The sequence below is a fragment of the Berghia stephanieae genome, chromosome 14 (assembly GCF_034508935.2).
Source record: "Berghia stephanieae isolate SIO BIC M18660-M18661 chromosome 14, UCSD_Bste_1.3, whole genome shotgun sequence".
Taxonomy (NCBI): Eukaryota; Metazoa; Mollusca; class Gastropoda; order Nudibranchia; family Aeolidiidae; genus Berghia; species Berghia stephanieae.
This window is the reverse complement of record NC_088373.1, coordinates 9832998-9851598: the sequence shown is the minus strand read 5'-3', so window position 1 is coordinate 9851598 and position 18601 is coordinate 9832998. Positions and strand designations below refer to the sequence as shown.

At 34.6% G+C, this 18601-nt stretch overlaps 1 protein-coding gene across 2 annotated transcripts in view; it reads right to left on the bottom strand.

Annotated features, from left to right (window-relative positions):
- Positions 1-18601, bottom strand: part of LOC144959455 (retinoblastoma-binding protein 5 homolog) — a 37564-nt gene that overhangs the window by 10214 nt on the left and 8749 nt on the right. The window contains exons 7-13 of one of the 2 annotated variants that reach the window (XM_078892049.1): positions 17538-17657; positions 16216-16369; positions 15269-15340; positions 14325-14442; positions 13781-13847; positions 12771-12861; positions 4092-4127 (exon numbers count right to left, since the gene is read on the bottom strand). In XM_078892049.1, coding sequence (XP_078748175.1) covers positions 4092-4127; positions 12771-12861; positions 13781-13847; positions 14325-14442; positions 15269-15340; positions 16216-16369; positions 17538-17657 — 658 coding nt within the window. The remainder of the gene's footprint in view (positions 1-4091; positions 4128-12770; positions 12862-13780; positions 13848-14324; positions 14443-15268; positions 15341-16215; positions 16370-17537; positions 17658-18601) is intronic. The other variant, XM_078892050.1, reaches the window with a different exon arrangement.

Sequence of the window (18601 nt, the reverse complement as noted above, 5' to 3'; positions counted from 1 at the left end):
ATTAGTTAGAAGGTCAATTTTTATAAAAAATGAGTTCCTGTCATAAATGATTAAATCAACCCTTTTTGTATCTTTTTGGGTAATATCAAAACTTAATTTCACTTCTAAATATCTTTTACAGCTAGTCAAGTTGAAAAAGTAAGAAATTTGAGAAAAGTTGCTGGATACTTTTCCCATGAATCTGACCATAACTTCATGAAAAATCACCCGATTTACTGCAAATAAATATCAAATTGCTGTGGGGAAAATATTCTTTCAGAAAATGAAAAAAAAAAAAAATGCAAATCCAAAATGGTCACCTTCCGACTGATTATGTTATGCACTGGCACAAATGTCTTTTGTCAGAGAATGAATGGCAGTGTTATGCACACATCGAAGGAAATGTTATTGTCAAGTAATTCATACAACATGTCAATCCCACCACAGGCGTCAAACAAAACAAATAAAGTATGAATATGTATATTTTTGGGGAAAAAAAACCCCAACAAACTTTAAGAAAACCCATTTCTATGAATTTAATTTTTTCTTGTTAATTGCTATATCACTCACTCTTGGCTTATTTAAAAAGAATTGTTATATCTGTATAAATAGCCACCCTGTTTATGTATATATATATATATATATATATATATATATATATATATATATATATATATATATATATATATATATATATATATATATATATATATATATATATATATATATACATATATATATATTATGGGATCATGAGCGAATCCCTATGAAAATAAGATACAAATGTCAATGAACAAACTGAAATAGAATCACAATTCAGCGGGTCATGTACAGCTGTATGGTAGCAGTTCGTACAGTCTTGGACACACAACACAACCTAAGGTTGGTCGAAGAGTTTAAGCCAGTTATGAGATCTGAACAAGTGTGTATGAAAGGTGCCAGACAAACCAAGTGACTTCTAATTTTCTTTCTTGCTTTGTCTGGCACCTTTCATACACACTTGTTCAGATCTTTATCTTATACAGGTGCATACTCCTTAATTTCTTTAGCCAGTTTTGAGGCACATTAACAATCAATATGCTCTCTATTTTTTTTTTTTTTTTTTGTTTGTTTGTTGCTTTAGGTCTCTTCCAACACAATTGAGGTTATATGAGAGACCGCTGAAACAAAAAAACAAGCAATCTAACAAAAATAGTACAAATGTAAATCAAAATCATAACCTAAAGATATCATAAGCTAAATTATAAATAACCAAGAACAAACAGGCAGAAGATTTACAGGAAAACAAATATCCCCTGTCAAAAATACAATCACAAACCAAAGAAGCAGGATAGGCTAGTAAAGAGAAGAAGAAACGACATCACTATCGGATCGTACACCCATGCGAACATCATAGGTATATGATTCAAGGGTGATGCTCCCATCCAACCACCCGCAATATGCTCTCTATGGACAGGTATTAATACACAGATCTGGAGAAAGTAATAAACAAACATGAATATAACCTTTCCACCTAACAAAAATGGCAGACTTCAGTGTGGAGGAAAACTGGAGAGAAATGTGGAACAGGGAAACACCAAGAGGAGGAAACATCATAAAAGATCCTACTAAGAGTGCCTGCATTCAATAACACCAGGAAATACTGGATTTCCTCAAATCGCATCTTAACTGGACATGGCATGCAGAACTGCATCAATTATGTGCAGATGGAAACTTGGAAACAGTGATACATGCCTGAAATGTCAGGCAGCCCCACAGACCAGCGATCACATCGTCCTCCACTGTCCAGTTACTAAACTTGAAGGTTGCCATGAAACTGTCCTTAAGGGGGAGGGAGGCTTTCGAAACTGGGTTGACTAAATGAATTTGGAGGTGTAGCCATACGCTACTACTACTACTACTACTACTACTACTACTACTACTACTACTGCTGCTGCTGCTGCTGCTGCTGCTGCTGCTGCTGCTACTGCTACTGCTACTACTACTACTACTACTACTACTACTACTACTACTACTACTAATAGCTTCAAATAAGAATTTTATTTTATTATTTAAACTTTTTTTTTTTAAGCTGTTATATCCATTTTTTGTTTATTACTTTTATTTTTTTACAGTCCACAACTTCTGGCACATTTGTATCATTTTGATCTGGAGGGTAGAAAAAAATTGTGATAGACTCGTGCTCAACCTAAAGTCTAAAGGGTAGAGAGCAATAGTTATTGTTGCGGTTATCTTTGCTAAGTGAAGCTGCAACTTCAAGGATTGAATTGAACTGATTTAACATCAGATAAAGTGGAACAAACTCAGGTTCTGTGGTCCTGATGACTTAAAAGACAAAGACACAAAGAATAATCAAACGGATACTTCATTACTTCATTAAAACAAGTAACATATACTTTTAAAGATTATAAACTAAACAAAAAAAAAAAACAAAAACAAAAACAAAAAAAAAAAAAAAAAACAACTAAAAACAAATTTCTGAGATTCAAATGAATGAAAAATTTGGAATTCGTAACTTGAACCTCAAGTTGCCAAATTTGATCAGCTGGATCGGCATAGAATTTAACATCCACTCTCTTCTGACAAATCACAGATATGAACTTCTATCAGCAACATTTCTTAGTCAGAATTCAATTAGCTGAGACTTTTTTTTTTCATGTTGATATGCATTTATTGTCAGTCAAACAAGGTATAAATGACTGAATTGATTTAATCTAAATATGACTGAGCAATTATCTACAATAAATTATGACTATAACCGCCAAATAAAATTTTAAAACTTTTACTTGTCACCTCGCAAATTTAACAAATTCTTTTTTATTAATGCTCAAAACTTTATCAATCAATCTAAATATAAGCCTTGTTACAACTTTTTAATTGATATAAATGCTACATCAAATAATATGAAGATAAATAAATTATTTCATTATATTTTTGATGACCCTATGTTTATGGTTGTAAAAGAAAAATTTAGTTATCTCTTAACAACATTACTCTTCACTTGTGACTACAGTGATAAAAGCAAAGAGAATCAATTGTCAACATTTAAAAACACACCAAAAAACAGAAAATGTTTTTATTAAAACAAAATAATAATAATTAATTAATTAATTAACAATTTAAAAAAACAATTTAAAAAAAAAACAAACAAAAAAACCAGCAGATAGAGTAACAAAGATGGGATGAAAGAAAGGGAACTGTTGGTTCTTTTTTTCTTTTTTTTTTTGTAGTTCAGATAATCGAAGGGGGGGGGGGGGGGGGGGATTATAATTCTATTCTTCTTCTGATGGATGTATTATCACTTTTAGAATTGTGAGGTCTGAAGGTTTTATTATTTATTGTCTTCAGAACCCTTTTCACCGCATAAACTTTTTATAGATGAATAATGGGATGAATAACTGTTTGATCAGGTTTGAATAAATTCAAAGATCGACAGTAACCACATCATAACTCATCAAGCAGTCTCACCTACGGATTCAAAGTGGTTTTTAATCTCTCAGAAGTTCTGTATTTTTGTAACTAATAATAAACATTTTTCGCTTTATATTATTCTTTAATAATTTTTTTTGAAATTCTACAAGCTTAATGGAAAGAGAAAGAGATAGAATAAGAAGCCATATCATTTAACAAAGAACACTCTAATGACACACACAAAAAAATGATCAAAAGGGAGAATAAAAACCAAACAAGTGAGGGGTGGGATTGATTGATATATATAATATATATATATATATATATATATATATATATATATATATATATAATATATATATAATATATATATATATATACACACATACAGGGTGCCCCGCAAAAAATGTATACATATGAAGAATAATTGTAACCGTGGAATAAAAAAATTTAATTATTTTATAAGTTGTATATAAGTGTAAAAATATTTATAAGTATAATTTTATTGGGGGTTTTTTCACTACATTTTTAACTACATTTTACAATAATAATTGCATTTAATTAAACCCCATATTTACAATTATTTTGATGTGTACACAAATTTTTTGTGACTCCCTGTATAGAAATATGTATATGGGGAAGGGGGAAGGATATATAGTCTGTGCATGTGTGCGTTTGTGTGCTGGTGGTTTTAATTTTACCGTAACTCTCGCCATTGCGACCTGTGAGGGTTTTTTCTGGGTTTTTTTTTTTTTTTAAGAAAACAATAAAATAGCAAAGAAGGAAATGCATGCAAATATATAATAATATACAGAAATGAAAATTAATTGAAATAATATACGGTATAAGTGAAAATATATGAAATCATAAATGAAATAACTACAAATAGCAAAATGAATAACATTAATGGACTAATGTGGTTTGTCATGACCTTTGAACCCAAGCTGTCAAATAACAAAGAGCAAATTGGTTGGGTAAAAGAAAAAAATAAACAAACCATTTGTTTAAGGGGCGGTTTGGGTCTAATTATTAGGAAAATCCTTCAAAAATTTTATTTTGAGATTTTTGTGGAAAATGATATTTTATTATTTTAGAAATAATATAATTGAAGTCCAAATTCTTAAAGTAGATTATAAAGGCACGAAATACACAGACGAAAATGGTACAGGTAGTAAGAAATGTGTGAAAAACGGGAAGCCATTTTGCTATTTTCTCAATATGTCATTTTTCTAAGGGTATGAGAAACTGTGTCGAACGTTTCTCAGAATCTATTCAATGAAATTGTCTGAAAATTTCCACAGTTATCACAGAGATAATGTATTGTGTCAGCATAGAGAGATTTTTTTTGGATAAGATTTGTGAATTTTAACTTATAATCCTAAATCTGAATTTTTTACATCAATTTTGTCATAACATTTTGATTCTCAACTTTGTAATGATCTAATAAAAATTCCATAAGCTAAAGCCGTAAAATCTCTCTATGGTGACACACTATGGTACAATGTTGACAAGAAGGAAGAATATGGAGGTCATTCCTTCATTAGTTTTTGTGGAACGTTTGCCACAAGATTGTTATATTTTTTGATGTCAGACCCCCAAATTAGATCGCAAAATGGGTATCAACACAGATAATTAAAATTTTTCACCATCAATGTTGTGTTTTAACCTATATTGACGATACAGAATGATTAAAACCGCCCAATATAGGTAATTAATTTTTTTTTAGAAAAGACCCAAACCGCCCCTTAACACAGCAAATTCATGACGTCTCGAGACTAAAACTGTACGCAAATGTTTCCATACCTCATTGAAAAAAATAAATAAATAAATAAAACAACTGAATGTTCAGATTGAGATTCTTCTTCTTCTTCTTCTAGGTTCCATGCCTGGTCCAGGCTTCGGATACTGCATGAATTATCTCTCTCCATTCCTCCCTGTCTCTTGCTTTTTCAAACAGCTCTTGGATTGTTAGGTTGGTGAAGCCCTTCAGTTGGTCTATGAGTGTTTTTCTTTGTCTCCCCCGGGCGCGTTTACCAGGTATTTTTCCACAACTTGCCAGGTATTCATTCTTATCTTTCCTTACTATGTGTCCGAAAAAGGATAGTTGTCGATCCACTATTAAGGGCATTAGTTTCCTTTGTTGGTATGTTTGTTTTAGCACTTCTTCGTTCGTTTTGTGTGCGGTATACGATATTCTCTGCATCCTTCTCAAGCACCACATTTCAAAAGCTTCAATGTTCTTTTGTGTTTCTGCATTTGTAGTCCAGCTTTCGCATCCGTAGAACAAGATTGGCCACACGTAGCACTTCAAGACTCGGAATCTAATCCCGAACGACATCTGTTTGTTTTTCAAAATGTTTCCCAGGTCCATGAAGGCCTGTTTGGCTTGAGTTATTCTTGCTCGTATGTCTCGGTTACATCTTCCATCTGTTGTCACTATTGAACCTAGGTATTTAAAACTTTCTACGTTGGTAAGCTGCTCGCCGTGAATCGTTATATTGCAGGTGTTGTTGTTTTCGGGGTTTTTCTGTATTACCATGCATTCTGTTTTGGTGATATTCACTTCCATTCCCTTGGCTTCACTATCTACTACCACTTTGTCAACAATCTTTTGAAGTTGGATTTCTGATGTTGCAATGAGTACCGTATCGTCTGGTATCTTATATTATTTATGTTGTGACCTCCTACTTTTATTCCCTCCATATTATTTATGCCCCTCATGATTGTTTCTTGGTATAGATTAAACAGATCTGGTGAGGCAACACACCCTTGACGGACTCCTTTCTTAATAGGAATGGAATTTCCTGTAGAGTTTCCGATTTTGATAGATGCCTGCTGGGTGTAGTATAATGTTTGCATGAGTCTGAGGTCTTTCTCATCAGCGCCAATGGAGTGCAGTTGTTTTAGTATTTCTTCGTGGCGTACTCTATCAAAAGCTTTTTTGTAGTCGACAAAACAGAGGTATAGTGGGGTCTGAACCTGTATAGCTCTTTCACTTAAAACACGGAGGAGGTATATTGCGTTCCTTGTCCCTCTGTCAGGTTGGAATCCATATTGTTCTTCTGCGATTTCGGGGTTAATCTTATTCCTTAGCCTGTTGATAATTATACGCAACAGTATTTTGTTGATGTGACTTATTAAACTTATAGTTCTAAAATTTTCGCATCTGACTGCACTGCTTTCTTTGGTATTGCTATGAAAATAGAGTTACAGAGATCTTCTGGAATTTTCCCAGTATTGTATATATTGTTGAATAATATGTGAAGTTCATCAATTGCTAGATCTCCTAGGCTTTTTAATACCTCTACAGATATTTCATCAGGGCCTGTTGCTTTACCATCCTTCATTCGTTCCATGGCATGTTCAATTTCACTTTTGGTGATGTTTGGTCCGCTTAATGGTTCTTTGAATTTCAGTGGTGGTTCATTTCTATTTGGATCATTGTACAGTTCGCCTATGTATTCTACCCATCGGCTTCTATATGTTGTTCTTCAAATAGCAGTTCCCCTTGTTTGTTTTGGATACAACTTCCTGCTGCTTTGCTTTTCCTTTTCCCTGATAGTTCTTTTATTCTTTGGTGAGCTTGTTGGGGGTTGGGTTTGTATTCTCTTTCGATTTCGCAGCATTTCCAGTCTAGATAGTTCTCGTGTGCCTCGATGCATTTGGATTTAATGTGGTTGTTCAATGTTTGGTATTCTGCAGACCCTCTGTTGCATTTTCGTCTTTCTTCAAATAGGTTTAGAATTTCATTTGTCATCCATTCCTTTTTGCGTTTGTTTGAGCTATTGGTAAATGCTTTTCTGTAGTTGCTTTGACACACTTTTGGAATATATCAAATTGTTTTTCACATTTTTCGTTATCAGGTTCACTTTGGCTTTGTATCATGAGTGCATTTTCAAATTCTTCTCTCATTTTTGTTTGTATGCCATTGTCTTTGCATAACCTGTAATCCCTCTTTATTCTACCAGCTGTTCTCTGAATAGCTTTAAACTTTATCCTTACTGTACAAACAACTGGGACATGGTCACTGTCTACATCGGCGCCTGGGTAGGTTTTGCAATTTAATATGCCATTTCTGAATCTTGATGATACTGCTATAAAGTCTATCTGGTTCCTTGCTCTGTCCCCTGGTGATTGCCATGTCCAGGTTCTTCTTGGGTGTTGTTGAAACCAGGTGTTTGAAATCATTAATTTATTTGTTCTACACCAATCTGCCCAGATGTTTCCTCGTTCATTTCTGTCTCCGAGTCCATGTGGTCCGATTATGTCACCATCTCTGCCTCTGCCAATCTTAGCATTTAGGTCCCCCATTACCATAAGGACTTCTTGTGATTTACACATTCGTTTTGCTTTGTATAGTGAATGGTAAAACTCTGTCATATCTGCATCTGTCGCCTCTTCTGTTGGTGCATAAACTTGAATAATATTGGTGTCAACTACAGGTCCTCTTAGCTTAACCAGCAAAACTCTGTCTGAGATTGCTACGTGCCCTTTGTAAAATTTGGTTGATTTTTGGTCTAAGATCATCCCTACTCCTTTTTGGAAAGAGGTTCCACCACTCCATATGATCTTATATGTCATGTTGTTTTCTTGTTTTGACATGGTTCCCTGCTCTTTCCATCTCATCTCTGCCAGGCCAAGAATATTTATTTGGAGCCGTTTCATTTCTTTTAGAATGTTGTTTAGTTTTCCTTTTTGGGCACAGGTCCTGACATTCCATGTCCCAATTTTGGTTTTGTCACATTTGTTAAATTTATTTCACCTAGTAACTGGCTGACGGTTCGGTGTGACCTGACGAACATCACGCTCCCAACCGAGCGAGGCAGCAGTCTTCCGTGAAAACATGCTCCCCTTTACGCTGTCACCGTTTAACTTTTTGGACTTATTCATGCAGATTGAGATTAAATTTGTTTATATTGAATAAAATGTCTCTAGTGATGTCATCATCATCATCATTGCCTTTTTCACCCTGGGTCAGGGTATAGGCCACAGACAAACAGTTTCCATCCTTCTCTATCCTGAGCCAACTTTTTTATCTCATTCCAGGTCTTACCACTTCTCTGTATATCAGCTTCTTTAATTCTTCTCCATGTTCCTCGTGGCCTTCCCCTTGATCTTCTGCCCTGAGGGTTCCAGTCCAATACTTTCTTTGTTATAGTTGAGTCATTCTTTCTAAGCGTGTGTCCAATCCACCTCCATCGTCTTCTTCCTATATCCTCTCCTACTGGTTTCTGCTGTGTTCTTTTCCATACTTCTTCATTTTTTATTCTATCCATCCATTTTATTCTGAGTAGCTTACGCATGCACCTGTTTACAAAAATCTGTACCCTCCTTATACATGCCTGTGATGCGTTCCAAGTTTCACATCCATACAGTAGGACAGACTTCACGTTTGAGTTGAAAAGTCTTAGCTTTAGTTGAAGGGAGATATCTTTAGTTCTCCAAACTCTGTTCAAAGATGTGAATGCAGCCTGTGCCTTTCCTATTCGTGCTTTCACCTCTGCTTCCGTGCCTCCATCCTTGTCAATTATACTTCCGAGATAGCAGAAAGTGTCTATATCTTCGAGTTCCTGATCTTTTACTTTGATCTGCTCCCTTTGACGCGTACCTATCCTCAAGACCTTTGACTTTGCAGGGTGTATTCTTAGACCAATTGATTCCGAGAGGCTGTTTATAATTGTGGTTTTTGCTTGCATCTGGTCCTGGGTGTGGGACAAAAGAGCCAGATCATCTGCAAAATCCAGATCATCCAACTGTGTCCAGGGGGTCCACTGTATCCCATTTCTTCTCCCTTTGGAGGTTTCCTTCATTAGCCAATCAATGGCAAGGATGAACAGGAATGGAGAGAGCAAGCATCCCTGCTTGACACCAGTCTTAATTTCAAAGCTGTCAGTCAGCTGATCTTCATGTACAACCCTGCAACTTGATCCTTCATACATTTCCTTAATGAGGTTTACTATCTTTTCAGGGAGTCCATAATGTGCCAGAATTTTCCACAATGTTGCTCTGTCAATACTGTCGAAAGCCTTCTCGTAATCCAGAAAGTTGACAATAAGAGGAGAGTTCCATTCTATAGACTGTTCCACTATGACTCGCAGAGAGGCAATCTGGTCGGTGGTTGAACGGTTTTTTCCGAAAACCTGCCTGTTCGTCCCGCAGTTTAGCATCTGTTGCATTCTTAATTCTCTCTAAAATAATACGGTTGAAAACCTTTCCTGGGATAGAAAGAAGAGTGATGCCTCGATAATTATTACAATTACTGAGGTCCCCTTTCTTTGGAAGCTTGATAAGATGTCCTTCCTTCCAATCCTTTGGGAATATCCCGTCATTCCAGATTCTCTCAAATAGTGGGTGCAGGGCCTCAGCATTTCTTTCCGCATCAACTTTTAGAGCCTCCGGTGGAATCTGGTCTGGTCCAGCAGCTTTCCCCCTTTTCATCTTGTTAATGGCACCCACAATCTCTGCTATCGATGGTGGATCACAGCTAATTGGTAGCTCATTCCTTGCAGGCAAAATTTCTGGCTGGTTGTCTGGTGGTGGTCTGTTCAGAAGGCAGTTGAAATGTTCCCTCCATCGTTCAGATTGAGCCTCTTTTCCAAAAATAGTTTTCCCATCTTTGTCTTTGACTGGTACCTCTGGTTTCCCATATTTTCCAGCAAGTGTCTTGGTAGTTTGATAAAGGATCCTCATGTGTCCTCCAGTCGCTGCTGCTTCTGCTTTCTCTGCAAGTCTGTTCATGAATGCTTCCTTGTCTTTCTTCACAGATCTTTTGACTTCCTTAGCTATGGCTCGATACTGCTCTTGTGCATCCAGTCTTGAAGCCCTTGTTCGGCTTGCATTCACTTGTTCCTTCCTTGTTCTCCTCTTTTCAATAAGGTCCAAGGTGGTTGGACTTATCCATTCTTTATGTTCCGATTTCTTTACCCCCAATACCTCGTGGCAAGTTGTTATGTAAACTTCCTTGATCTTTGCCCAATGTGACTCTACATCTATGTCCTCCTCGAGCTCAGTAAGAGGTTGGAATCTATTACTCAATTGTAGTTTGAATTCCTCATTCTTTTCCCCATCAAGTGCATTCACCTCGAATTTTCTTCTTGTATGTGATCTGGCCCCGTGTTTTCTGAGTCGGAGCTTAAGCTTTGCCAATAGCAGGTGGTGGTCTGATCCAACATCTGCCCCTCTCCGTACTGTCACATCTTCCAATGAACGTCTGAATCTACGAGAGATACAAAAATGATCAATCTGATTCTCTGTCACACCATCTGGTGAGACCCAAGTTGCTTTGTGGATCCTCTTATGGGGGAACACTGATCCTCCAATCACCAAACTGTTGAATGCACAGAAATTTGCAAATCTCTCACCATTATCATTCATTTCTCCCATGCCATGACGTCCCATGATACCTTCATAGCCTACGTTATCCTGTCCCACTTTTGCATTAGCATCTCCCATCAATATGTTGATGTCTTTCCTTGGCAACTTGTCAATGACTTGTTGTAGCAGACCATAAAATGTATCTTTGTCCTCATCTGTTGCATCATTTGTTGGGGCATAGATCTGTACAATGTTCATGCTGATCTTCTTACTCCGTGTTGTAAAGGACGCCATGATGATCCTTTCTCCGCATTGTTCCCATCCTCTCAGTGACTTCTGGGCAAACTTGCTTAGAATTATTCCTACTCCCTGTGTATGAATCCCGTCCCCTCTCCCTGAATATAAAATCTTCTCCCCAGACTTGAGGTGTTTCTGTCCGGATTGTATCCAGTGGGTTTCGCTTACTCCAAGTATATGCAGCCTGTATCTTCTCATCTCAGTCACAACTTGAGAGCTTTTTCCTGCTTCATACATGGTGCGAACGTTCCACGACGCAATTCGAAGCTGCTTGTTTGGCGAAGACGTCATCGGGTCAGCAGAGTCCTTTCGGCTTTGTCTGTTGTCCTTCATAAATTCTGTAATTCCAGAAACTCTTCGGTCGCCCAAGCTAAAAAAAGGATTTGGTTTGTCTGTCTGTGTTTCTGTAACGGTTTGAGTTTAACGGAAAGGGGTGTTAACCCTTTGCCAACCCCCAACCTGGAGGACCAGGTGACTCAAAGATGGGGGAATCACACACCATTAGTCGCCTTTTACGACACGCTGGCTTGGCGTTGGGCTATTCTTGACCCTCTCAGTTGAGGGACCCCGGACACCACACGGGGATCTAGTGATGTAGTTGTTTTGATAAGTTTATAGCAGCCAGGGTTCAAAGTTCATTTTGTTTGGATTTATTAATAAATAAAAAGTTCCAATGTACAAATTTACACATGAAATGAAATGAAAGCGGTTGAATTTGAGAGACATCAGTACCTCGTTTTCTACCAACGAATGAGTTGTCAGGTGGCTGAGTGGTTAAGGCATTGCACTGCAACCCAGAAGGTCTCAAGTTCGAGCCTCATTTCAAGAGCTTTTTTCGTCTCATTCATTGGGCAAGATTATTAAAACCTCAATTTGCTTACTCTGAGCAACAAACGGGTGATTCCTCTTGACATCAAACGTTTGTTGATGAGTTATATATTTATTCTTTCATGAAATCCCTGGACGATGGCATCTAACAATGCCCGCATGGAAAGGCATGATTAAAAATGTTTCTGTTTTATTATAGTAACCGAAAAAATGTGTTTGAGAATGTAAATGTAGGAACGTTGTTATAATCACAATGATCTATCCATTTTCATGGGTTTTTTTATAGAGTGCATTCTTGTTTATTCTTTTTAATAAATATCGTTTTGAAAATCATATGAATAAATCATGAAAAAAATTGGGACCTGTAATTCCGTACTGGCACTGGTGTCTCTCATTAAAATAATTATAATAATAATAATATAAATAAAAAGGATTAAATAAAAAAAAAGAAGAGAATACACATTTCCATGCCTACCATAATCAAGCAAATAAAAGTGACAACAAATACTAAGGGTTGACGATGAAAACTCTACCAGGGTTAATATGAGTGAATAGAACAGCTTTCGTATATTCCTAGATAACTGACTTAGTTAGTTTCTCCTTAGAAAAACATATATTAAAAAAATTGGCCAGAAAACTCGGCCTTCAAATATTGATCGATTTATTCTTGGTAAATAATAGAAACAGACTGACAAACTCGAAGTGACGCACACATTCACGGCAAGCGTCCATAGAGACTGTGCAGCCATATCTATTATTATTATTCTTGGCAAAAACTCTGAAACCTGGGACATCGGGAGGTCAACTCTGACATAGCCCCTTTTTTTTTTTTAGATGAACGGCCACATATAATGAATCATAAGCCACAGGTCAATATATTATAATGCATATATGTATGTATAATAAATAGCAAAAAAAATCAAACCAATCCACCGACTCACATTGTCTGTCTGCATACTGTCCTCGGGATCCTCTACCTCTGGTGACACAGGTAGGAATAGCAGTGCATTGGAATCTTCCTCCTCCTCATCACTGCGGATATCAAAAAATAAAAACAAACAGAATAGAAAAGAAAAGGAAAAAAATAGATAAAAACACCCCCCCCCCCATCAAAAAAAAAAAACCCCAATAAATTAATACCATTTTTTTCATCTCCTCATCACCACTGCGGATATCAAAAGATAAAAAAAATAATAGAAAGGAAAAACATAGATAAAAACACCCCCCCCCCCCAACCCTTACAAAAACAAACCCCAATAAATTAATACTAATTTCAAAGGGATATCAGGATGAATAAAAAACTAAGTCACAATCAGATTTAGAGAATACAGAAAAGAAACCTCCAACAGAATTGATAGATTAGCTGGAAGAAATTCACTGATATAAATGGAAATGAGAAAAATATTTAAAAAACAAAAAAAAACAAAAAACAAATGATAAAAAAAAAAAAAAACAAGGAAAACAATTTGAGGCTCAACTTTGAAAATCTTTGGATCTGATCTACATATAATTTTGAACAGTTGAAAAATATTGGCCGTTTGGAGTTTGTTGTGAGACTATCGTGGTTCAGTTTATTCAGAAACAATTTTTTTCTTTTCTGTATTTTGTAAAATTCCCTCCATGTTGATTGCAGCAAGGAATAATATAGAATTACAAAAAGATGGATAATATAAGATAATTTTTATTAATATAATCGGTTAAAAATAGGTTAATGTCAAAGAAAATGAAATAGGTTTGTGTCATTAATGAAGATAAAAAGTCAATGTCAAGAGATGTTTATGTTTCACAAGGTTTTTAAAATTTAACCGTTCAAACCGGTTAAAAGGGATGAATAATACTAAATAAAGACACAATACAACAGGATTTCAAGAAATAAGTTTACATGTAAAGACGTATTTAGGCGTGTATAGCACATTTCTGCTGCATTGTATAACACAAATACCCCTCTCACCTGCTGACAAAAGCCTGAATTGGTTCTATCGTGTCGACATCCACTTCCACATCTTCTTCCACTTGCTCTGCAATGGAAAGTTCAAAGTGATACTAAGCTGCTAGAAGCTGTGGACTGTAAAAAGTAATAAACAAAAACGAATGTAACAGCTTCAAAAAAGATCAAAATACCAAACACAGTACGTTTCGGGCTCAAAACCCTTCTGGGACTGGTTCAGATATGGAACAGAAGTAAATTACTAGAGCATATTATCAATGTAATTAGTTTGAGATCACACTCAAAGGAACACACTTAAATGTGTGAATAAAAAATGCAAACAAAACAAAACTAAAAGTACACAACAGAGAGATAATCTATAAGGAAAAAAATATCATATCACAAAACTATTTAAATAAGATACATTTGACTGGTTCCCTCTCAGCCCAGGACCTCAGACAGGGGGCCAGGACAACACAAAGTCACCTCACCTCCAATACAGAGAGTAAGACAAAGAGAAACGACTCAAGCAGAGAATAGTAATAGGTAGATGAATGGTATGTCAAACCTTTGCTTTCCTCTTTCTCTTTGTCCTCATCCTCTAGATCAAACTCAGATTCTCTCTCCTCATATTCCACATTCTCATCTAACTCTTTGAAATCTGGGGCAAATGCACTCCAGTTTTCCTGAGGAGAACCAAAATAATAATAATAATAATAAAAATAATAATAAAATAATAATAATAATAATAATAATAATAATAATAATAATAATAATAAAATAATAATAATAATAATAATAATAATAATAATAATAATAATAATAATAATAATAATAATAATAATAATATAAATAAATTTAAAAAAAAAAAAAAATACCTTGACAATCGGTGAAAAGTCTCATCTGTAAATTTAGAAAAATGAGGGAGCAGGCACTTATGTTGATAACAACAAGAAATGCTGCGAGTAGAAAAAATCCAAAAGACAATAAAGAATAAAAACTTTGCGGAAATGAGGATTCGAACCAACGGCCCGGAAAGGTGGATGGCATTAATTGTAAGAGTGTCCCTCTCATGGCCTGGTGGAGTTGCCGAATCAGTCACTCGTTAGTTAAAATCCTCATCGCCATCCAATTTTTATTCTCTACTGTCTTCTGACACTTTTTTTTTTTCACTTCATTGCTCATGTGTAAAGCAATAAAATGGTTTGACGGCAAAATTGCATCCGGTCAACACCAGAATTAGAAGATAACAAAATATGTGAGTTGTCTTTCAGTGCCGAAATAAGCTGGAGTTTATAGTTGTTTCCATAGAAATAAACAGATAGTTGCTGGCAACGCTTTAGACAGGATGCTAGTTTAACACAAAGTACTTTCCACCAGATCTAATTAACCCAGCTACCCAATCACCAACAAGAGGTGTTGACTTAAAGCAGAAGTTAACTAAATGAGAGAGTTGACTTTATAATCTGTACTTGCAAAGATCAATAGAGAAAATTAAAAAAAGTTGCTTACCACTTGATTTTGAGCCCATATTGAGACCAAACCACTGGATATAGATACTATGATGGGTCGTACTGGATGCCACTGGAGAAAGAAATAAAAAACTATGTAAAAAAAATGAAATGAGAGACTTCAATGACGATAACAACAACAACAATAATGGTAATAATAATAATAATAATAATAATAATAATAATAATAATAATAATAATAATAATAATAATAATAATAATAATAAAAATAATAATATATAATAATAATAATAATATAATAATAATAATAATAACAATAACAATAACAACAACAATAATAATAAAAATAATAATAATAATAATAATAATAATAATAATAATAATAATAATAATAATAATAATAATAATAGTAATAATGATAATAATAATAATAATAATAATAATAATAATAATAATAATAATAATAATAATGATGATGATGATGATGATGATGATGATGATGATGATGATGATGATGATGATGATGATGATGATGATGATGATGATGATGATGATGATGATGATGATGATGATGATGATAATAATAATAATAATAATAATAATAATAATATAATAATAATAATAATAACAAAAACAATAACAACAACAATAATAATAAAAATAATAATAATAATAATAATAATAATAATAATAATAATAATAATAAATAATAATAATAATAATAATAATATAATAATAATAATAATAATAATGATGATGATGATGATATGATGATGATGATGATGATGATGATATAATAATAATAATATATAATAATAATAACAATAACAACAACAATAATAATAATAATAATAATAATAATAATAATAATAATAATAATAATAATAATAATAATAATAATAATAATAATAATAACAACAATAACAATAATAATAATAACAATAATAATAATATCAATACTAGCAATAACAGTAGCACTCCACCCACCACAACGTCTAGTAATAGCTCTCCCTTGGTTCCGTGTAATATCTTGACCAATGTCCCCACTGCCTTTTCCCAAATGTACAACGCGTGTTGACGGGCAGACCCAGCCACAATGTATTCCCCGTCACCGGAAAAACAGCACCGTTTCCATAATGTTCTGGTAGAAGAAAAAAAAAAATTAAATAATTTTCTAAAGACGTCAAATGGATTCTGGGATACTCCTTGGTTGGAAAAAGGTTTGGATGTATAGGGGGGATAGAATTTTATGGAAAGGAACCTCACACCTACCAGCTCATACTCATACTGCCAGTAAAACAGGATATGACTCCTTAAAATAGCGGCAATGTGGTCTTGTGGTATGACACTCGCTTTCAGATCGGAAGGTCCTGGGTTCGAGCCTCGCTCGGCAATACTTGAGTCCTTAGAAAAGGCTCTTTACTCACATTCTCTCACCGTACTCAGGTGTAAAATGAGTACTCGGCCATTATCTCTGTCTGAAAAAATTATAATATCGCCTAACAGGCGTCATGTCCCGTCCTACATGTTAAGTATTGTTGCTAGCCAGGAACCCCTTGTAAAGTGCTTTGAGCACATTTAGTGGATATTGCGCTATATAAAAGCTCATTTTCTAAATTTATTTTTAAACAGGATAAGACTCCTTAAAAAAAACATAAAAGAAAATTGACTTGTGAAACAGGACTTTAAATTGTGTTCACCAGATTTGTGTGAGCAAAAAAACAAAAAACCTTGGGAAAATAAAAACAAAAACAAACAAACCAACAAACAAATTATCATGCAAATTATAAAAAATGAGTGACAATAATAAACCAGATTAAATTAAACGGAAGTTTGTCATTAACAATAATTCCGCCGACTCAGAATGACTTTAACAAGTGTAAACGTCACAAATCAAGGAGGGCCAAAACTTTTTTAAAAATAATAATTTAAACATTTTTTAAAAACATGTAGTTTTGATCAGTGAAAAAAGATTATACTATTTAGTTATGAATTCAAATTGGCAAAAAAAAAAATTTTTTTTAAATAAACAAATAAAAAATGCCTCATGCATTGATATAACAAAAATAAAAGGAGTAAAAATGGCTCAAAAAGTGAAACAATACAGAAATATACAATATTCCCCGTTTTTTATTCCTTCATAATTTGATTTAATTATATAAATATAATTTTTTAACATTTTCATCTCGTTATTGTCACCTGACAAAGACCAAAGCCGAAATGTTGCTTATTTCTTTTTTTAAATAATTCCAATTGGTTATATAATATAAAAATATGAAGTGAAAAATGATGTAAAACAACTAACTCACTTATTCACCAAATCTTGCAATTTTTGCATTGGCTCTGGTTCCCCATCCTTGCCACATGTTAAAACTTCTCGACTCTCATAGACACGAATTATTCTGTCTGCTGAGTTCACAAGGAAACACCTGATAGAATAAATAAAGAGATTGAATATGAGAAAATGCAAGAACCAAAACAGACACTTCGAGCCAAATTTTGCATTTGACAGAATGGGGTGTTATCATAAACAAGATCTAATTATTATTATTACAAAGGAAGCCCCTAGTATGACATAAAAGTTGGGCTTTTATATAATGCAATATCCATTAAACGTGCTCAAATCGCTTAATAAAGGGTCCCTGACCAACAGCAACACATAACATAAAGAACGAGACATGATGCCTGTGTGGCGATAATACATTTTTTCTGACAGAGATAACGATGTTAACGGCCAGGTACTCATTTTACACACACCTGAGTACAGTGAGAGAATGTGAGTAAAGAGCCTTCTCCAAGAACTCAACTATGCGTCGAGCAAGGCTCGAACCCAGGACCTTCTGATCCGAAAGCGAGTGTCATACCACAAGACCACATAGTCGCACAATAAGGAAGAGGGTAGTTGAGTACCACCTGTGCATGTTGTAAATTATCACATCCATCAATCATGTTTTGTTTGTGTTCTGTTTAGACTTGCTGTCATCAAAATTAAGAACTAATCTCTTCCATATTTTTAGGGTCCCGATAGCTCAATTGATAGAGCACTTGCTTCACATGCACAGGGACTGAATCGATCCCAGATGCAGTCGAGATTTTATTTCCTGACCTCTGCCCACTCAGCGTTGATTAGGTAGTTGGGTCTGTTAGATTTGGCAGAAAGAACTTTGCGATAGACTAGCATTCTATCCAAAGGGTAGCAATCAATTGCTATTGTCCTTTTCAAGCTAAAGAAACCAGGATAAACTCCGGCTCTATGGACCTAAGGGCTCTGAAGGACTGGGGTTTTTTTGTCACCCATAAATCAGTTGCAAAGTATTTATCAAGGAATATACCATAAAATCTAAAACGCAATTTCAACAGTGCACTTCCTACT